General features: G+C 38.3%; 2 protein-coding genes across 4 annotated transcripts in view; both read right to left on the reverse strand.

Moving 5' to 3' along the window:
• Positions 1–20,902, reverse strand: part of COL8A1 (collagen type VIII alpha 1 chain) — a 152,543-nt gene that overhangs the window by 31,851 nt on the left and 99,790 nt on the right. For all 3 annotated transcript variants that reach the window (XM_059392100.1, XM_059392101.1, XM_059392099.1), the window contains one exon: positions 19,904–20,024. The gene's annotated coding sequence lies outside the window, so the exon portion shown is untranslated. The remainder of the gene's footprint in view (positions 1–19,903; positions 20,025–20,902) is intronic.
• LOC132012277 (large ribosomal subunit protein uL6-like) lies at positions 17,311–18,039 on the reverse strand. The gene has a single exon (XM_059392102.1). It carries the CDS (start codon positions 17,987–17,989, stop codon positions 17,411–17,413), a length of 579 nt encoding a protein of 192 aa, XP_059248085.1. The 5' UTR covers positions 17,990–18,039; the 3' UTR covers positions 17,311–17,410.

The following is a 20,902-nucleotide window of genomic DNA, read 5'->3' on the forward strand; positions in this document are numbered from 1 at the left end:
TGATTCCTGCTTGTTTCATCTTCTAAAGACATGCACGACAATGAAATATGTGTGTGTACTCCCTTCTCTTAATTAAAGTTACTTCCATGTTAGAAAATAATTCATTGTTAATGATGTCACCTCTCAAATATTTAACAGATTCTATTTCTTCTTTGGCCTGGGACCATGGAAACTGGAGCAGGAAATCAGATGACTGTACTTGCAATTCAAAGAGCAAATTGCATAATCCTCAGTGATACTGAGGTACAGATGCCTTGCTTTATGTGAAAGTAGGATCTTGGGCCTCTGGTTCTAAATCTTCTTCTCAGAGGCCTTTCACTCTTACTTGGAAGCTATGGATGAAAAGTGTCCAGTCAATAAGGTTAATTCTCACTTAGCCATTACAACAGCGGGATGTTAACTCTGAGGACCACTTAAGGCCAACAGGAGCCTCTGCCCTGACCTTCCTGAAACTGTGCCTCCTCCAACTGCCATGGGGGTGAGGAGCCAAGGAATTGTGCTGTCCGGAGCCCATACTCCTCTAGACCCTACTCTGGATATGCAAGACCTTAGAATTCTTTACCCAAAGGATCCTGAGCTCATTCCAGTGACTACAGAGGCTTTTTCTCAGGGTTCACCTTCCGGAGATGAACTGTCCTCCTGGGCTGTGCAACCTCTGGGTCCTAAACAAGGCTGGGAGTAGCAGTTTGTTAGGGATCGTGGATGCAGTTGGCTGTACAGATAGGGCATTCACATGCATGGTTGTGAAACCTTCATGGTCTATGTTTCATAGTCAAGGACCAAGCTGGAGTTGGGAAAAAATGAACCCAGAGTAGGCTGATCTCTCTGAGCCTCTACATTCTGCTGTAGCAATTCAAGGAGTCAGAGAATTCTAAATTTGAACATGGCCTTTCATGTTGTTACAAATGTGGATTGGCCAAGGTGGAGGGATAGAACACAAACTATTTAACAGTTGGCTTGATTCTTAACTTTTAAAGATTTAAATGTATAGTATGTGGGCCTCCATTTGTACTTTTGCCTAAAGCATCACAAGTATTAGGGGTGGACCCAATTAATGCAGGTACACATTAAAAAAAAGTCCCATGGCCATGATTTTCTTTACTGACACAGAAGTGGCCAAGAAACAGCAGATAGTTCAAAAGCAAGAGCCGAGAAAAACTAAAAAAATACCGTGGATGACTATCCATTACTATTTTTATTCTTTCTTTGTCTTGCAAAGAAAGGGCTCTGGAAAGGAAGGTATGATCACAGTGAATAAATCAAAGTCAATAATGGGACAGTTTCATTGGAAGAGAAAGAAGAAGAAAGCGGAGGGAAAATCCCCAGACATTGGTTCTATCTGTTCTCTGTCAGCCAAAGCTTGGTGTCTGAAAATTATTGCTGAAATAGCTGGAATTCTTAACGAAAGTTCCAGGAAACCTGGGGGCTTCTGGACAGCATATGTGAAGTTAAGAGGAAAGAACTATTCTGTCTTCTGTGAAAGTCACAAGTACGAAGAACAAGGTGTTAGTTAACAAGGTAGCAGTTGGGCGTGGCAGGGTGAGCCTGTTTCTTCTTTTCAGGTTTCTTTTATTTCCTGTAAATGTCTGAAGCCGAAGCTTACTGGAGAGATGAGAGTAGCCCTTCCTTCTCCCAGTAGAGCTCCTGGGGGAGAGTTACAGGTGCCTACTTGGCATGGTGGTATTATTCCTGGTATGCACACAAGTATCAACTACTCCTAACCTGGTGATTCCAGCTTCAACACCAGTGGCTAGTTGATTCCCGTACCATGCACTAGGAGAGGGAAATCAGCAATTGCTAGTGTAGAAGAAACCTAGTCTCAAAAACCAGATTCTTTCCATGTAGATTTCAGTCCTGAGGCTCAGCTGGGGACTCCTTTGATAAGTCCATCTCAGCCTCTCTGTTTATAATCATTGTGGCCTCTGGCAAATCACCAGAATCTCAGTTAGCCTCTCTCTTTGTGTGCGCCATGACACTAACAGGCTCCCTCAGGGGGTTATTGTGAAATTTGCCAGCACAGTGCCTGCTTCACCAACAGATGCTTCCTAAAATGTTTCAGATCCTCTTCCAGATAGCATAATGTTTTAAAATTGGTATACATTTATATCAAACACATACTCTTCCTTTCTTAATTTACTAAAATGAACATGTGAATTAATTTAAAATTCTTATTTAAATATATTTAAATGATCTAGAAAGTAAATGTCTACTTGTACCCCTCCCCCTCCCCAGACTTAGTCATTCATTGTCTCTACGTCATGTAGGATGTATAGCATGGAGAGGAAGTCTTAGGAGGACGGCCGAAATGAAACGAGAGGATGTTGTTTGATTACTTTCTGCCTGTCTTCCAAGGATCTCCTGAGTTAAAAATGCATCTGGCTTCCATTTCCTGCAGAATTTTGCTTATTTGAAATGTTCAAGAAATCAATTGATCCGACTTCAAGCAGACTAGGTTTTGCTGGCTGTGTAAAAACCCAAACCCCCGTTTCTGTCACTCCCACGTCTGGACTTCACAAGCAGCCAATTCCTTTCCTACCTTAGCAAAGGACTTCTTTTTGGCTGCTTACCCTCTGTGCTGAGCCAAGTGTCAGGTTGGGAATTGAGGCAATAAATCTCTGTGATTCTTCATATTTGGAATTTCTCCTGTTGCTTTTGATAAGGAAATGACAGCATCTCACAGCTATATGCATGAACCTCTGAGAAATTTGTAATCCAAATCATGTTTTTCTCACAAAATGGAAAGCAAAATGTGCTAACTCTGGCTTTGAGTTAACCCAGATGGTTTTGAGGGCTTGGGTAGTGAATTCAGAAATCATCTTTGCTTTTGACTGGATTGCACTTGTACATTTTTAGGATGAAAATAAATTCTTCTCTATCTTTTAAAATATTCTGATTAAATCTTTTTCGATTATGGGGGAGGAGCAGCAGCAGCAAAATTTGTTCTAGGTGAAGTCTTTGTAAAGGATCTTCACCTTCCTGTAGTAGGAAGAGACTTCAGTGTTGGTCCCGTTGCTTCCTCCATCCCGTTCCCACATCTACTTTGGTACTTCCAAGTTTCATACTAAGACCCAGTGACTGACCTAAATGAATATGATTTGGGATCAGCAATTCCTCAAAAATCAAAAGATTTTCCCAAGACCTAGCTACATTATCTGAGATGACTAATGACTCCAACCCAGTCTGGCTAACTTCCTGCATGATCACAGCGAAAAGATATTCCCAAAACAACAACAACAACAACAACAACAACAAAACAAACAAAAAACCAAAAACAACAACAACAAAAAAACCCAAAATGAGGAAAACTTCTCCTTCTTTTTTTTCTTCTTCTTCTTCTTCTCCTTCTTCTTTTTTAAAGTTTCTAGTTGTTTTTGATTGTGCTTTATCCAACAACATCACGACAGCATTCACTCTCTTGCATTTTAGTATAAGTGGTAAAAATTACTTGGAACAAAAAGCTTCATTCAGCAGCAATCCCTCTGTCCTAGCTCTCGTTTGTCTGAGACCTACACCACACATGAAGAGGAGATCATTTTGAACATCCACGGTCAGAATCCTCCACAGGCTTGGCTAGCTTTGATATGAGGTCAACTAGCAAGTGACTCTCTTCAAAGGAACTATGGTTTTGAGACATACTGCATGCGAAACCCATTTAAAATGAGTTTCTTCCTTTCTCCTTAGTCTACAGTCAGTTCCTGATTTTGATTTTGTTGGCACAGGATAAAATCAATGATTCTGACACATTTGCCATGTGGAGTGAATTGGTATATCCATTCTTTTTACTATTAAGGTAATTGGTTTTTGTTTCACTGCTATAACTAGCTCTTTTGGTGTCACACGGAGAGTCTTCTGAACTAGGAAAGCCGCGTCATTGTGTAGCTAATAAAAACAGGTTAATCTAAATTGATCTTGGAATGTATTTTCTACTTATGTTTGACCATGGGAGTGTCTGATGTCCTAAGAGTTCATTTCAAATAAAATACTGAAATCATAGAGTGAGAAATCTATCCAAACCTTCCACTTTCACTTACTTAGTTTTTACTTTTCCTCACGTCCATGCTATGACTTGGGACAAAGGAGATTAGGGAGTTATTTTGAGGACATTGGAAGGTTAGAAAGTCTTTCCTTTGATTTTTACACTTACCGTCGTAAAATCTGGAAGCTCTGAGAGAACTAAGGAATTACATGGCAAACACAATTTCCTTGTTTTGCATTTATCATATTATTTCTTTGGTGTCTACTATGAATTAAGCATTAGAGATATAGTGACAAATAAGACGTGCAAGATTCTTGTTTTCATGGTGCTTGCATTTCAGTGGAGGGCTTATTATTCAAACAATAAGCCAAACCAGATAATTTTACATAGAGGCAAGGGCAATAGAGGAAAGGAACAGGATCTTGTGATTGGATGGGAGTGGGATCGATGCAATTTTAGACAGACAGTGGGAGTCTTTTGAGGAGGGGGCGGCTGAATGGAACAAAGGAACCAGCCATGGGACACTGGACCGTGAGCAGGCAGTGTGCCTAACAGGTGTCGAGGCGAATAACAGTCCCTTATGGTGAGGATTAAAGGAGTTAATATGTATAGAATGCTTAGAACAGTGCCTGGCATCCATAAATGCTAACTGCTTTTCATTTATTAAACATTAAATATCTTCCAGGTGCCAGTGTCAGGGCCAGGTGCATGGAGGGTTGCACGGAGACCGTCCCCACTTCAGGAGGTTCACTTCAGACTCTGGTGCAGTGATTCTCAATCGATTCTGGTTTATGGATCATCTGCCCCTTACTCACTGGCTTTCCTTTTTTCCGGTCCTCTCCCTAACAGAATCCATCTGGATAGGTGTGGAGACTGGACTAGAAATGCACATTTTCTGTAAGCTTGCTCCTGTTCCTTCTTGGGTTCATTAAAAGTAGAGAACCACGTCCACGCACAGATTGTGACCAACTCATGGTTCTCTGTAATGCAGCACGTGTTACAGCATCAAATATGAGTAGTTGTCCCACAGAAAGGAATACTTCTTAGTACTCAAGAGTAGCTTTGTCCAGTTTATGGAACCTAAATATCATGGAATTTTGTTTCACAATTAACATTCTGTAATGGTTAGGCTTAACTTTTTTGTTGATGTTGAGCTGGCTGAGGATGTTGTGTGTTTTGGATAAATCTGCTTTTGGCTATGGTTTGGAAGGTTTGTCTGACACTCTTAAGTGTCATTTAAAACCTGCCAGAAAAAAAAAAGGTTTTTACCTTTTAGGAAGAATGTGCCAACCAATGTTTGCCAAGGCTCTTGTATCCTGGAAGAAATTCTACTTGTAAGTAAATTTGCCTAACTGAAATTCCTCCTGTGGGCTCCTCCCTGTACCTATTTTTAAAGTGTAAAGTGTAATGTCATCAAAAAGGGATATGGGAAAGATTTATTTTATTATCTCTCCGTGGCTTTCTAGACTAGACTGCATCCCATTTGTTTTCTCACTTTAGAATGACTTACATCCATTTCTAAAAGGTCTTAGATGCAAAGATCTCGAAGAATATTTGATATAAGGACAGATTCCTGCTCAAGGCTGAGTGCTAACAGCCTCTTACACCCAGACTGGATTCCAGGCCAGCTTAGCTATAAGAGAGGCTGCCAATGTTTTCCTGAAGAGGTCTTGGTCTGGGAACGGATGTAACCCATTTAGTTCCCTTTTAAGCTCTTATTTTTCTGCCCTTACTCGTTTCCATCTTTAGCCACTCAACAGAATGACCAGATAGAATGATGACAATGGAAAGAAGGCTGCCCCAGAGGATGAGGTCAGAAGTGGTCAGTGTGAATGAAGTGATGTAAGCTTAAGGCAAATTTGAGTCTTAGACACAGATCTGAGACTCTTAGAGTTGAGATGATGGTCATAAAAAACCCAAACAACCAAAAAAAAAAAAAACAAAAACAAAAACCCAAAAACCCAAGGTCAAGAGCTACAGCCAGTCAATTGTTCAGTTTTCTTTTTTATCTCTTCAGGTTGGTAATCCCTGTCACCGAAGAGTATGGAGAAGGGATGGGAAATGTGAACCACATAAAAACCAGTGAAAGATAAAGACCCACTAAGGCTCGGTCCATGTCAGTGAATGACGTAAATATATAGGACAATGAGAACTCTGTTGTGACACCAGAAGTAAAGAGTATATTAGGCCAGTCTTGGTCCCACAGACACTTTTCTCTTGTCATTTTAATTAGGCTTCACCTGACAACGGGGCTTTTTTTTTTTTTTTTTTTTTATATACAAATAAAACGATGCTTTTCCTTCCTTAGATTTAACCATTTTTTCCAGCTTTTAGGTTTTAATTATTCATTCAGTGAAGATTTGCTCAGTGCTCAGTGGGTACCAAGGACAGTTCTAACTGCTGGGGACACAACACTAAAGACAGGCCTCTGTCTTTATACAATTTATATGCCATTAAATTCCATTTCTTTTTCTTCTACAAAAATGATCATAGGTAGTTAGTATCCACCAGGCAAGCGAAAATGTTGAAAGGAGCCATTCTCTGTATGAGTGGGGACCTGACAAAGGAACCATAGTCCCAATTTCCTTGGAATTCAGTGTCCCTTTGGTTTTCTCTACATATGAATCCAGTAATTTCTGTGTCCATTTAACAACTACTGTCCACTCAGTTTTGCCTCTATCCTAGATTTACTGGTGATTTTGGTTAAGTCCTTGCACTCCAAAAGTGTTTTCTTGCTCTTATCAATCAGGCATGGGTGATAATGTCCCATGCCTTTGAGGCCAATCTCAGTACCGCACAGCTGCCTGACTCAGATGAAGATGGTGCTTCCCACGAAAGAGCTGTTGGCTCACAAACCCAGCACATTTCTTCCCTGATTCCACTGTAGCATTTCTTTCTCAAGAGTATAAATCTCAGGCCGATATTTAACATTCCTTTGAACTGAACCGTGGATTTGTACCTTGTGCTTCTCGAGAGCCTGGAGAGCTCTGCTTCCATTATTCATATTTCTAAACATGTCGTAAACAGAAGGCATGGTTTTATAATTCTCTAGTCATGGGTCTTTGAAACTATTTTACAAAAGAACATTTAGAAATCTCACAGCAGCTCCGGCTAATTGTCTGGTTCAGAATTCTCTCAGAGTGCAATTCCCTGTGGTAGCCTGTATCACTGGTACTGTACATGGCTCATTCTTTAAAAAGTGGTAATGTAGCTTAAAGATTCTTGAATTTAAAACTCTGAAATCAGATTAACTAATACAATTAGAGGGTTAAAGGGCTACAAGTTTTGGAAAACTAATTGTACCTCAGGCTTTCCTACTTTGGAAAATGATATTACTACTTCTGTAGTTCAGGCTCCAAGTTTAGGAGACATTCTTTTTTTTTTTTTTTTCCATCAAAGATTCTGAAAGTTTATATAGCCCTTTTTCAAATTTATATTTATTTTGATAAATGCATAATAACATTCCAATTTTAAGTTTTGAGGTAAGCTATGATTAAATGACATTGCATGACTCACAAAAGAAGATGTTGAAAAACTCTTTCATTTCCCTAAAAAAAGAATTTCTCAGACTTACTGCAGTTTTTAAGTCTGGTGTTATTTGGAGAACAACAACACTTTTTTTCTTCTCCCCTTCCTCTCTTTTTTTCTCTCCTCCTCCTCCTCCTTCTCCCCACCTTCCTCCTCCTTCTTCTTCATTGTGGTAAGAACAAGTAACATGGGATTTACTTTCTTAATAATTTTTAATTTTTAAATTATTTTATTAATTTATTAATTATATTCTATCGATTTATTAATTCATAAACAAAATAAATTTATTAATTATATTAATTATATTTATTAGTACTTTCTTAATAAAATTTTAAGAAATTTTAGGAATGTAAGACAATATGGTTAACAATAAGCACAACATGATATCACAGATCTCTAGAACTTACTCATCTTGAACAGCTGACCCTTTATACATAATTAATAACAACTTTCCATTTCCTCTTCCCCCCAGTGCCTGGCAACCACCATTCTGTTCTGCTTCTATGAATGGACTATTTTAGATACATAGATACATAGGAATTGTGCTTGAGATGTCCTTCTCTCACACAGCCAGTGCATCAGCCAGTTTTAGGACCTCTTCATAAAAATGCAACCTGAGCCACTATTACTAAGGCACCATCATGTTTTGCCTGGATCATTGTTATAATCCCTCACTGAAGCCTCTGTTTCCACTCTTGCCCCGGTCTAATCTGCCCAGAGAAACGAGAATGATGATTTAATGGTGTAGACCAGGCCCTGTCAAAACCATCCCATGCCTCCCTATTGAATTTCTGTGAACTCCAAGTTGCCTCCACAGCCCACAAGGCATGGCCCTGCCCTCTTCCCGAACACCATCTTGTTAGTCATTGTGCTCTGGCCCGTGGTCTCCTTGCTATTCTGGAGCAAGCCCCGCTGGCTCCCAACCCTGGGACTTTCCACTTGCTTCTCTCTCTGCCTGAATTCCCTTCCAGATCTCTGCACAAGCTAGCCTCCTTCAGACCCCTGATCAAATGTCATCACAGAGAGGTCTACCTGGATCATTCGATTTAAAGTGATCCTCTCTATGCCCCTGGTAATGTTTTTTCTTCATTACCAGACACAGTACTACATATTTATTTGTTTTCCTATTTATTATCTTTTCTTCAACTAGATAGAATGTAAGCTCTGAAGGTAGAATGTCATTTTTGACTTCATTCACTGCTAAATCCCCTAAACTTAAAACAGTGCCAGGCACATAGTAGATTCTCAACACATGTTTGTTGAGTGAATTAATACTTTTTACTATGCTTAAGGTCTAATTAATCTTTTACTTCTACCATATTTGTACAAGGAACTTCTTTCTCATTCAAAGTGTCGGAGGGTAGTCATCTTGTGTCAAGATTTTATTGTTGAAAGAAACCATAATTTGGGGGTAAGCAGAGACCTAAAAATTGGGATTATATGGACCTTATTTTTCTGAAGCTATTTAAAATTTGTGTGCTTTGGGGCACCTGGATGGCTCAATCATTGAGTGTCTGCCTTCCACTCCCATCATGATCCCAGGGTTCTGGGATCAAGTTCTGGGTTGGGCTCCCTGCTCAGCAGGAAGCCTGCTTCTTCCTTTCCTCTCTTCTTGCTTGTGTTGCCTCTCTCACTGTGTGTCTCTCTGTCAGATAAATAAATCAATAATCTAAAATTTCTGTGCTTCAATTTCCTTCATTTCTCAAATAAAGCTCTCAAATAAACTTTTTCTAGCTTAATTCTGAGTTTGCTGTGTTGATTTAAATATATGCATATACTTGGAATGACATAAAAATCTATTAAAGTGAGATAGTGATATTTTACTCTATTTAAATTATTACCCTTTGTTTCTATAGCTCTGTCTACATGTTTATTTTCCTTCATTATCAAGAATCTTTATATCAGCATATCTTAGCATATTATAAATACACAATATAAAGAAACCACTAGGACTTTGTTTTGGTAACTGTTCTGTAGTGTTTGGGTTATTGAGGTAAGAAATAGTTTAGTATCAGAAGTCTTACACAAGAAGCTCAAAGAATTAGCAAGGGCCAGGTTTTTAAATCCAAGCGAATCTCCAATAAAAGAGTCTGAAGTGAGTGGGGTTGAATTTAAATCCATCAGCAAAGACACGAGTGTTTTGCAGGAGCCCTTTGGTGAGGACTCTTGGGAGGCTGAAACAGGCAGGAGCACAGAGTTCAGGTGCACAGGACAAGGGCAGCATCCCGGAAGACAAGCAAAACTGGATGAGCTCTTCACTTCACTACAAATTCCATGAGTGTTGCTATTTACTGCACTTCTGGGCAATAGACCTGAAGATCAAATCTTCCATCCTGGCTCTTTTCTCACATGTAGGACCATTTAAGAAAAACCCATACAGTTACTGCCCATCCTCTCGGTATTTTCTTTTGTGATCACATACCCTGGATAACTCTAACTCTAAAATTCAGTCTTGTTTTAAAGAACTCCCCCAAAATGTAAATTACATTTTAATTTTTCCACTACTTTATAGATGAAGAAAGTGGAGCCCAGAGAGGTTAAATGAGTTGTCTAAGGATGCATAACAAGTTGGAAATTAATTCCAAGTTGGTCCTCTTTTTGTGTGGGTAGAAGCACGTCTTTATCTACATCAATTGATTTTATTTGAAAGAATCAGAAAAAACTCTTGCGTCAGAATATATTTTATGAGTTTTTTCAGACATTGACCTGGGACCTCATAACTATTTACAGGTAATGATTGTTTGGGTAACTGTTTTAAATTGCCAGTATAAGAGAGCAATCTCTCTCTGGGAGTGGTCTAGGTTCAATTCCAGCTGTACTGCTTTACTGGTTGGGCAGCCTCAGGCAAGGTTCTTAAGTTTTTAAAATTAAAAAAAAAAATCTTGTTATATTTCCTTTCTGGGAAAACAGGAATAATAATTGTATCGAACTCACTGGGCTGCTATGTATAACTGAACATATATTAAGTATTAGAGCAGTGCCTGGTACCTAGGAAGTGCTAGATACATATTTACATTTATACCTGGATACAAACGTTGACAATACTGAAGTGCATTAGAGCCTATTCTTAGGGGTTCTCATCTTGAACACAGTTTTTTTGGGGGGGGGGAGCATTGTTCCAAAGAAAACTCTTCATTGTCGTCTCTAGATGTAGTAATTGAAAACCATCGCTAGATGGCAACTGTAATCCACTGTGACTTCAGCAGCCATGGGTTTTAGCAGATGGGTCAAACCTTGGAGTCTATTTTCAGTGCCTCACAGCACTGCGAACTCAGGCTGCCTCTTCCCCACAAGGTGGGTCTTTAACAGAACAGTTTCGATCAGCAAAATTTGCCTTCTCTGGCCACTTTTGGGACGTACCCACAGGCTCCCAGTCCTCCTTATGGTGTGTCACAGAAGACTGCATTTCCCTGCCTCCATCCTATCGTGAATTTGCGTATCAGGAATGCTCTTAGCCAGGTAACTACAGGACAGTGTCCCCGTCCTGTGTTAATAAGGTTCATCAGTGATTCTCCAAATGGGTCTCTCAGCATCACCTGGGAACTTGTTAACATGTAAATACTTGTTCCCCATCTCAGACCTGCTGACCAGGAATCAGTGTTTTAACAAGTCCTCCTGATGATTCTGACGTCTGCTAAAGTTAGGGAACCACTGAGATGAATCACTGTTCAACATCAAATACATGTTGGCACTGGGTGGTTCCTCAGAGGATATTTTGCACAACCCGCTCATTTTGCTGAGAAGGAAACTGAGTCCAGAGAAGTTAAATGACTCACTAAAGACCACAGGGTTAAGCTTGTGGCAGAGCCAGGTCCCAGGGCTGCCAAGTTGCATTCCCCGGTTTTTCCAACCCTCACCCAATTTCCCCCTCTCAACTAAGGCTACCAAGTACACATTCTAGCCTTATTCCTACTCACGAAGGGGAAAAAAAAAAGTATCTTCTTATACAGGAGTTGGTTCATTCGTTACAACTGACATTTCTACAGGGATAAAAAATGGAGTGTGATGCATTTTCAATCCTAAGTGTGTATGTGTTTGCGTGTGCGTGTGTGTGTTGGAAGTGATCAAGAGGATCAAGTAAAAAAAAGCCACATTCTCAATTGATAGGAGAGGCTTATATGCAGAGTACCCTGGAAAATGGATGAGAGTAAATAAGATAGGCAAAGACAGTATCTTACCTATCTTAGGGAAGATATGTAAGAGGAGGAAGCTTCAGAGCTGAACTTCGGGGTGGTGGGTAGGAATTCACCAGGAGAAGCAGGGAAAGAGACCAAATTAAAAAAAAAGAGACCAGCATGTGTAAGGGCGTGGGGCCATGAAACAGTGTGGTGAATCACAAGAGTTGGGGTTGATGGAGGGGTAGGGTGTATGGAGGTGGAGGAATTACCATGTTATAAATAATAATGACATCACTACTACTACTAATAGCTGACACTTACTGAATTTAACTATGCAGCAAGCAAGTATTGCACTAAACATCTTACATGTATTATTAGTTTAATTCTTTTTTTTTTTTTAAGATTTTATTTATTTATTTGACAGAGAGAGATCACAAGTAGGCAGAGAGTCAGGCAGAGAAAGAGAGAGGAGGAAGCAGGCTCCTTGCCGGGCAGAGAGCTCGATGTGGGACTCAATCCCAGGATCCTGAGATCAAGACCTGAGCTGAAGGCAGTGCCTTAACCCACTAAGCCAGCCAGGCACCCCTATTAGTTTAATTCTTAAACAACTTTGTGATCCTCTACTCTTATTCCTATTTTATAGATGATAATAGAAACACATGTACTGTTCTGTTTTCCTTAAAATCAAGTGTTACTATTTTCCATTTCTTAGACAGATATTGAACTTGGAAAAAGAGTTTTGATATTTACTTGTTCCACAACAATCTCCATAATGCATAGTAAGTATATAGTTTTGAGGTGAGAGGAATGTTTTTAATACATATAATTTTATTATAAGTGTATTTTCATAAATGCATAAAATCAGGAGGATTTTGATAGCCTTTCTTTTTTAACTCAAGGAATTTCCTGAGAAATTAATTTTTTTGCTCCTTAGTTTTCTCATCTGCAAGATATTGATATTGGATGAGATAATCGAGAAGGCTCCTTTCGGTGGATTTATGATTTAATGATTAAATGGCCCAAAGAACTCATTTCTGAGGGTTTTTTTTTTTTTGTAGTAAAATTTTAGTTTTGTTTCCATAAAAGAAGTTTTCAAACCAAATATTTCTCCAGGAATTTTTAAATGGGATGCCTAAATACTTTACATTTCACCTTTGAGGATCTCTAAGAACCTATCCAGCTCAAAGATGTGATTATATGATATATTCTCACATGACATTTCACACATCTCCTGGCCTAAGAACCAAGGCCAGTTTTAGGCAGACGCCTTTGGCAATGATGAATGGTCAATTTGTTTCAAGGTGGACAAGTTGCATTTTACATGGTGCTGTCCTTTTCTGATTGCTGCAATAATAGTTCAGAGCTTCAGAGCTCATATTGTGACCTTGATCTTAACATTTGTATTCACAGCTGAGGGCAAACCACTTTCTTAAGAAAGTCTAGAAAACCTAACCCAATTTTCACCTTTCTTGTCTAGAGAATTTGAATAGTACACAGGGTGATTTATCTTCAATAAAGGAAGGGTAATAATGCCTGAAAGAAGAACCTATAAAATGTATTATTATTTATAAATTTTGTGATTAAGAACAAAATTTGCATTTTACTCCTCTCAATTTTTGCCTTTTTCATTTATAGGCACTTTTGGAGTTGATTACAGAAGTTTTTCTACTCACTTATTATAAAAGCAATGTATATTTATTCTGAAACTCTTACAGAAAAGTGTAATTAGGGACATTGAGATGTCTACAATTCTGCCACCCACAGTTGGTTATTTTGTTTTTCTTTTATTCTAGGTAAGCAAGAACACTAGAGAATTGGCAATTTGACAAATTCTTTGAAAAATTAATATATAATTAGCTAATTTACACAACTTTTAATCCCTACCTTCAAAGGTAACATATTACTATCATCGTACAAAAAGTTATAAAACTCTTTAGTTTTCACTGTTTTGTGATTTTCAGTGACATTTTGATTTAAGTCCCTTTCTGTTTGTTCGTTTTAATTTTCCTTTTTCCAGAAAATATTTAAGATCATTTCAGCCCACTTTCTTCCAAGTGGATATAAAATAGAGAGGGAATTGCACCTCTGAAATTCATACCACACTGTTTTGGGGTTTTGTGGGTTTTTGTTTTTTAACCTGAGACCTTTGCTTTATAAACAACGGCAAGTTTCAACACACTGAGAGCAGTGCTAAAAAGATTTCTGTCATAACTATAGAAAAAGACATTGTAACATCAAGATAGAAAAAAAACATTGTAACATCAAGAAAATAACAAAGATTTTTATTGCAACCTTTAAAAAGTAAAAAGTAACTCCACCTTCATATAATCTTGTTTGGTGGTATGTATTTTTCAAAAACCTGTTCTCAAGCCTACCAACTCTCTACTCTTTGAGGGCAGGGCTCTGGTCTTATGACTCATTATTCGTTCAATGTCTAGAGCTGATCCACTGTATTTGCTGGATAAATGCTTGTGGATTTAAAATGGATAAAAGAGACTAAATTCCAAATATTTGAATATTTTTTGATAGGTTTCTCTGTGATTCCTAATAGCATTGCAGTAACAGACAGCAATGGTTAAGAGCTTAGCTTCTGCTCCCCACTGTGGATTTTCAAATTCCCAAATGAGATAATCTTGGTCTAATTCTCAGCAGAGTGCTGAGTCCACATAATAAATGCCAAATAGATGTTAGCTTTCAGTGATTGGACTATTTTTTTTACTATATATATATTTTTTTCTCCTGAATAAGAATCCATTTTTTTTCCCTGAAGACTTTCAGTTAGATTTTTCAAAACAGGAATAAGTTCCTGCTTCAGGGGTTATATATAAAATGTCTTACAGAGTTGGTAGGGAGAATAAAATATGCCATATTTTATAATAAATTTATATGTAATTGCTATTTTACATTGCCTGTATCACCTAATACTCCAATGTCTCATTCACTCATAATGTTTAATGGGAACATATTTTAAAATAGTGTGCTGCAGAGTCATAAATATAATTTATAGTTCTTTCCATGGTTCTCGTACTCTAAGCCTTTCAAGCATTCAGCAAGTATAATATGACCCCTTTCAATGAATGAGTAATTTGAAGCATCAGCTAATGATGCCTGACATTTCCCCTACATATGGAAGATATATGAGAATTACCAAATTGATGACCAAATTACAGCTGTGAATCTGCATTGTTCTATGTGTGACAGAATCTTTGGAAATTTGCCTCAAACATATCAAGACAGATGCATAAACAAGCCCAGTACCGTGAAATTCTGAACATTGGAATCTTCTAGTCCAGCTCTATCCGGTAGAAACGATGAAAGACTTTCAGACAATAGAAACAAAGAGAAACATATAGGACTTCACATCTTCTAGTAGCCACATTAGAAAATTAAAACAGGGATGCCTGGGTGGCTCAGTTGGTTAAGCAACTGCCTTCGGCTCTGGTCATGATCCCAGCGTCCTGGGATTGAGTCCCACATCGGGCTCCTTGCTTGGCAGGGAGCCTGCTTCTCTCTCTGCCTCTGTCTGCCTGTGCTCTCTCTCTCTCTGACAAATAAATAAATAAAATCTTTTTTTAAAAAAAAGTTAAAATAAACAGGTGAGATAAATTTAAATATGTTTTATTTAACACAAGATATCCAAAATATGGTCATCTTTTTTTTTTTTTTAAAGATTTTATTTATTTATTTGAGAGAGAGACAGTGAGAGAGAGCATGAGCAAGGAGAAGGTCAGAGAGAGAAGCAGACTCCACATTGAGCTGGGAGCCCGATGCGGGACCGGATCCCAGGACTCCAGGATCATGACCTGAGCTGAAGGCAGTCATGCAACCAACTGAGCCACCCAGGCGTCCCCAAAATATGGTCGTCTTAATGTACAATCGATATAAGAGGTATTGAGATATTTTACATTCTTTGTGTTTTCATTCAAAGTCTTAGAAATCTCACGTGTGTCTTACACTCACAATACATCTCAACTGGGACTAGCCACATTTCAAGTGCTCAAGCCATGTGGCTTATGGCTACCATATTGGGCAGTGCTGCTCTAATCATTTCAGCTTTGGAGGCACCAGAGGCTGGCAGCATGGCGTAAAGGTGAGGAGACAGAGACCAGCTTGGAATCTTGTGTGTCTGTTCTTGGTTCTGACATTTGATATCGAAGTGGCTGTGAACAGTGATTTAGTGTCTCTGGGCCTCAAATTTCTGCTCTCTGTAATGGAGGTTGTTAGTAACTGCAATATTCCTCTTAGGAGGCTGGGTGTAAGATTAAGTAAGATACTGTGTGTGTAAGTGCTCTGTTAGATCAGAAAGCACCATACATATGTAAGGCATTATTAGCCCTGTTATTGTAGATTTACTCTCATGACTTGCCGAAGGCCACATTCCCCGTTGGTAGGAGAATCAAGGATAGAATCTGGGGATTCTGACTTCTAGCCATCTGCTTCAACTAAAGTTGTTCGTACCAAGCCAGCTTTAGAAAAACAAAACAAAACAAAAAAACTCCAAACTTTTCTACTTCAAAAAAGAAATAAGGAAGAGAGTGTCAATAAGAAGTAAATTCCATCTTAAATAGTTAGGGTCTTCTTGACAATTTTCATAATGTTCTGAAGTTAAAATGATACATATAAGATATTTATATACTTAGAATTACAACCATCAAGGATTGGACTTTATTGCTGTCATATAGTCTAAAACCCTATGTTCTTCAATATTTCAGAAAACTTCTAAATTGAACTGTTGTTTCCCTACTCTATTTACCTCCAAAATATAGTAGAACCACAAGAAAGCCCTTCTGCAGTGGGCTTGATTAATGAAACAGATATGGATCAATTTAGCAGATTTTCCATGGATATTTTCGGTTACAGATATAGCTCATGAATTCTCACATGTGAGATACCTCTCTAGTGTCAATGCAAGAGATACATTTATCTCTGAACAGAAAGTGAGAATAATTCCGTTCAATCCATACTATTTAAGTGTGTGTAAGGCCCATTAGGTATTTTAATGAGTGAAAGCAGTTTATTTCCATGATAATTGTCACTAAGAGATATATGTTATTTAACTTGAAGAAAATATGGAAATCTCTACCAAAATGTCTATGACATATGATTCCATAATCTATATTTTCAGAAAGTAAAAAGATGATCAGAAGGGTAACTCCAGATTATTCAATAATTTTAAAATTAGCATTCTTTACTTTTGGAGAGCACACAGAGGATTAGCTATCATGAGTTATTTCCATTTTTCTAACTGTAAGTCTATCATGGTTTTTATATTTACATTTTTTTTTCTAAATTCATTTCAAATGAATTTCATCATGGAACTTGAAAAACCACACAAAATATCTAGAGCTGTATACTATACGAAATTAGGTACAAACCAAGTTTGTTTTCACTGAGAAGAAACCCATTCAACAAGTTCTTTATTCTTGGGGCGCCTGGGTGGCTCAGTGGGTTAAGCCGCTGCCTTCGGCTCAGGTCATGGTCTCAGGGTCCTGGGATGGAGTCCCGTATTGGGCTCTCTGCTCAGCGGGAAGCCTGCTTCCTCCTCTCTCTATCTCTCTGCCTACTTGTGATCTCTCTCTGTCAAATAAAGAAATAAAATCTTTAAAAAAAAGTTCTTTATTCTTTTATCTGTCAAAATTCTTTCTTTAAAATGACTTTCAGCTGGTTATTTTATTTATTTTTTTAAGCCACAAATCAGTATAGCTTTTATTGCATATTTAAAATATCACAAATAAGTCTGAAAAATCATCCGGCTTCTTGCTGTTTCTGCAGATGGACAACTCAGATCTTATTCATCAGCCTGCTGAACTGTTCCTTTTTCAGAAACATAGATACCATCCAAAAATTTTCTGATATCCTTGTTTTTAACAGTTGTGGCTTGCTGAATCAAAGCAGCTGAGTTCGATACAAGTTCAATGTCATTTCCTTCAAGAATTAACTCATCTTTTTGGGTTTGAGATACAGAACAAGCAACACCTGGCCTCATCCGAACCCTGCGGATGTGTTTTTCACCCAAGAAATTTCGGATTTCAACAAGAGAACCATTCTCCTGAATAACAACGTTGATGGGGAAGTGAACATACACAGACCTCATCTTGTATCGGAAGCCCAGTGTAACGCCCTTGATCATGTTCTGCACGTGACTACAGATGGTGCGAACCGTAGCCAGCTCTTTTCTGTTCCCCCACCATTTGTCAACTCGGAGCCTCTTCTTTTTCTTTCCAAGAAGACTGAGTTCTACGTTGATATGGTTGAAGTCCCTTCGCAGGGTTCCTCTGGGGCCCTTCACGATCACCGTGCGTCCCTTCAGGGTGATGTCGACATTCTCCGGGATGTCGACCGTCTGATTGCTGAGAATGGTCTTCATCCTCGCAGTAGATGCGGCAAAGAGAGAGCGTCGTTCGTCATCACGTTCTTGTAACCCTTCTGGGCCCTCGCTGGTTATTTTTATTAGAAAGTTATCACATATAAGCTTTGGCCTGCCTGAGTTGATGACTATGTTGAATGAATGTAATTTTTATTTTCATTTGCTGAATCATTGCTGTTGACTATTGAATGAAATCGTTTTTTGAGTAACCTTTACATTTTATTGCTTTTGCACTCTGGTGTAAAAACAAAGCTTAATTTTTAAAAAGTCCAATAAAATGTATTTTTGATATTTCCACCATAACTTTACAAGCAATTCCTCTCCTCTACCCTATAATAACCACCTCCTGTATTTTTATGATTTAGTTCAACATTATTATTATAATTTTTTACTGGGTGAGCCCATCAATATCCTTGGCAGCAAGATTTTGTTAGCAGAAATCCAGAAGCCGAGCCTGTAGTTGATTGCAACAATTATAACATTTCTTTGGATTGAGTTCAGAGCCTTACCCTGACATTATGAATGTAACAGAGTCATACCTCCTTCATCAGCTTTTCCAAAATACATGATTGGTTTGAGTCCTCTAAGCTTTGCTTAAACGGACATCTATTTTTTACTCAATGGTTTTGCATTATAAATATTTCATTTGATTAACATCTGGCTTTGATGGAATCCAGCCAAAACAATTAGAGGTACCTGTAGTAAAAATGTGATACCTTAGGAAAATCATTAAAGTATTTGCATTTCTTCAAAAATTCTGAACGGATTCGTTCTAGACAGGATGTGGTCCTGTGGCATTAGCCGTAGGGTCCGATGCTATGCTTTTCTTTTTGTTCAAGTGCACCTTGAGCAAAGATGTAAAAATCTGAGGAATCTTAACTCTTTAGTCTTCAAATTACCAAATAAAATGAAATAGACTATGAAAAGCCATTGTGCTATTGAATATCAGGAAATATTGAGTTGGGTATCCAAAAGTCACACTTAAGACCAGGCAATGGTAAGAACCATGGGATGGCTGCGGATACTATGAAATAATGTCTACTCGTCAGAAATGAATGGTGTTTTTCCTTTTTCCAGTCAAAGTTCAGAAGTTAATGGTGTACTTGATGTTTTAATTGTTTCAACTAAGAGATCAATCAAAGAATAAGAAATATTGGCATGTTGTTGGTTTTTAATTGTGGATATACTCAATATTATATGAATAAAGCTGCATTTGTTATATCTCACTCTGTTTCACACATCCTAGATTGTCATTAGGGAAATTTAATACATGTCACTTCAGTCATCTGAAAGGCATCATTTCTTCATTTCAGCTCATAACTCAAAACGATAAAGTATCAGCCAGCCCCCCCCCCCCCCCGCAAAAGCCAACAAAACCTTGGCCCAATTAAGAGAAATTTGATAATGGTAGAAAAGCACATACAGACATGACTGGGAGATGATAAGATTATTTTAATTTTCCCATTTGCACTGGAATTATTTATTTTACAAATCTCCAGATCTTTTATTACTTAAAACCCTCTGCTGAATCATGAAAAGAAGCTTAAGTTAGCAATTTTCCTCTGCAAAATCTAGCTGCTAGCATCTGGTGAACACTTGGATACCTAGTCAGGTCCTATGGAAGTAATTATTTTAAGACTCTATTCAACATGCTTGGGCTTAAAAATCAGCTAGAATCACACTCTGCACATGTATTTTACCCTGGGGGATTTTAAAACCTGGCATTAGTGATGGTCTCCAGGCTTTTTGCGGCAGTGAAGATGTGGATGGAACATAGGAACTGCAGGTAGGCCGGATACTCCAGTGTCTGCCAATGGCCCCTGTGCTCAGGGATAGTGACTTCAGTCCGCAGTTGGCCTGTGGACCACCCAGGGCCGGGCCACTGCACCACCCACCATTGCTTCTCACACTTACATTTAGACTTGGCCAGCCTGTGGAATCAAGAACCGGTGTCCTTGCTTGTGCTTTCTTGTGGCACGCCTACAGCTGGTTTCTTTTTCTTCTCCAGATGCTGCTTCACTTTCCAGAATAGCTTCTGAGGTAGGAAAAAAGAAGATAATTCTACTCATTTGGAAGACAACAAGAAGCTGAGTAATTATCAAAGTATATTGTTTTGGGGTCAAAGGAGAAATTATATAAGATTGTATAAGTACATGCTTCGGTAAAAAATATTATTTACCAAAATGTAAGTGTACATTTAGAAGATACAGAGATTCTCGTAAAGTGATTAGGAGAGAATAATTCTTTGTGTTTCTACATATACAAATATAGATTTATTTATTTTAATACATGTACTTTATAGAGGTTTTTGTCCAGATGATCAATCTATTGTATGCCTTTATTGGTTTTCATGGTTATATTATGTGTTAAGTTCTCATTCATTTAATTCCCATTAATACAGATTTAAGATAATTTAGAAAGGATTTGGCATTTGCTACAGAGGAAGCAAATTTATGAGGAAGTAATGCCTAAGGGAGAAAAGTTAAACTTATTTAAGAAAAGTAAATTTTTCCAGCAACAGGTTTCCATCTAATTTGCATACAACAGCATTTGAGTTAGAAATTGTTCTTTGTTATTTATCAAGTCAGATCTGATAGAACTTTAATTTGGCAACACTTTCAGGTTTTCATTTGAGCTTTTGCTTTAATTTAATTAATTAAATGTGCTTTTTAAGTCATCTGTAATTTAGACTTTTATATATTTGACAGAGAGAGATCACAAGTAGGCAGAGAGGCAGGCAGAGAGAGAGAGAGGAGGAAGCAGGCTCCCCGCTGAGCAGAGAGCCCGATGTGGGACTCGATCCCAGGACCCTGAGATCATGACCTGAGCCGAAGGCAGCGGCTTAACCCACTGAGCCACCCAGGCGCCCGACTTTTTACAAATCATATGGACTTCTCTCGACATGAACTTAAT

This window comes from Mustela nigripes, chromosome 2 (genome assembly GCF_022355385.1).
Source record: "Mustela nigripes isolate SB6536 chromosome 2, MUSNIG.SB6536, whole genome shotgun sequence".
NCBI classification, from domain to species: Eukaryota; Metazoa; Chordata; class Mammalia; order Carnivora; family Mustelidae; genus Mustela; species Mustela nigripes.

Coding starts and splice junctions, on each gene's coding strand:
- LOC132012277 (XM_059392102.1), bottom strand. CDS start 17,989: ATGAAGACCATTCTCAGCAATCAGACGGTCGACATCCCGGAGAATGTC.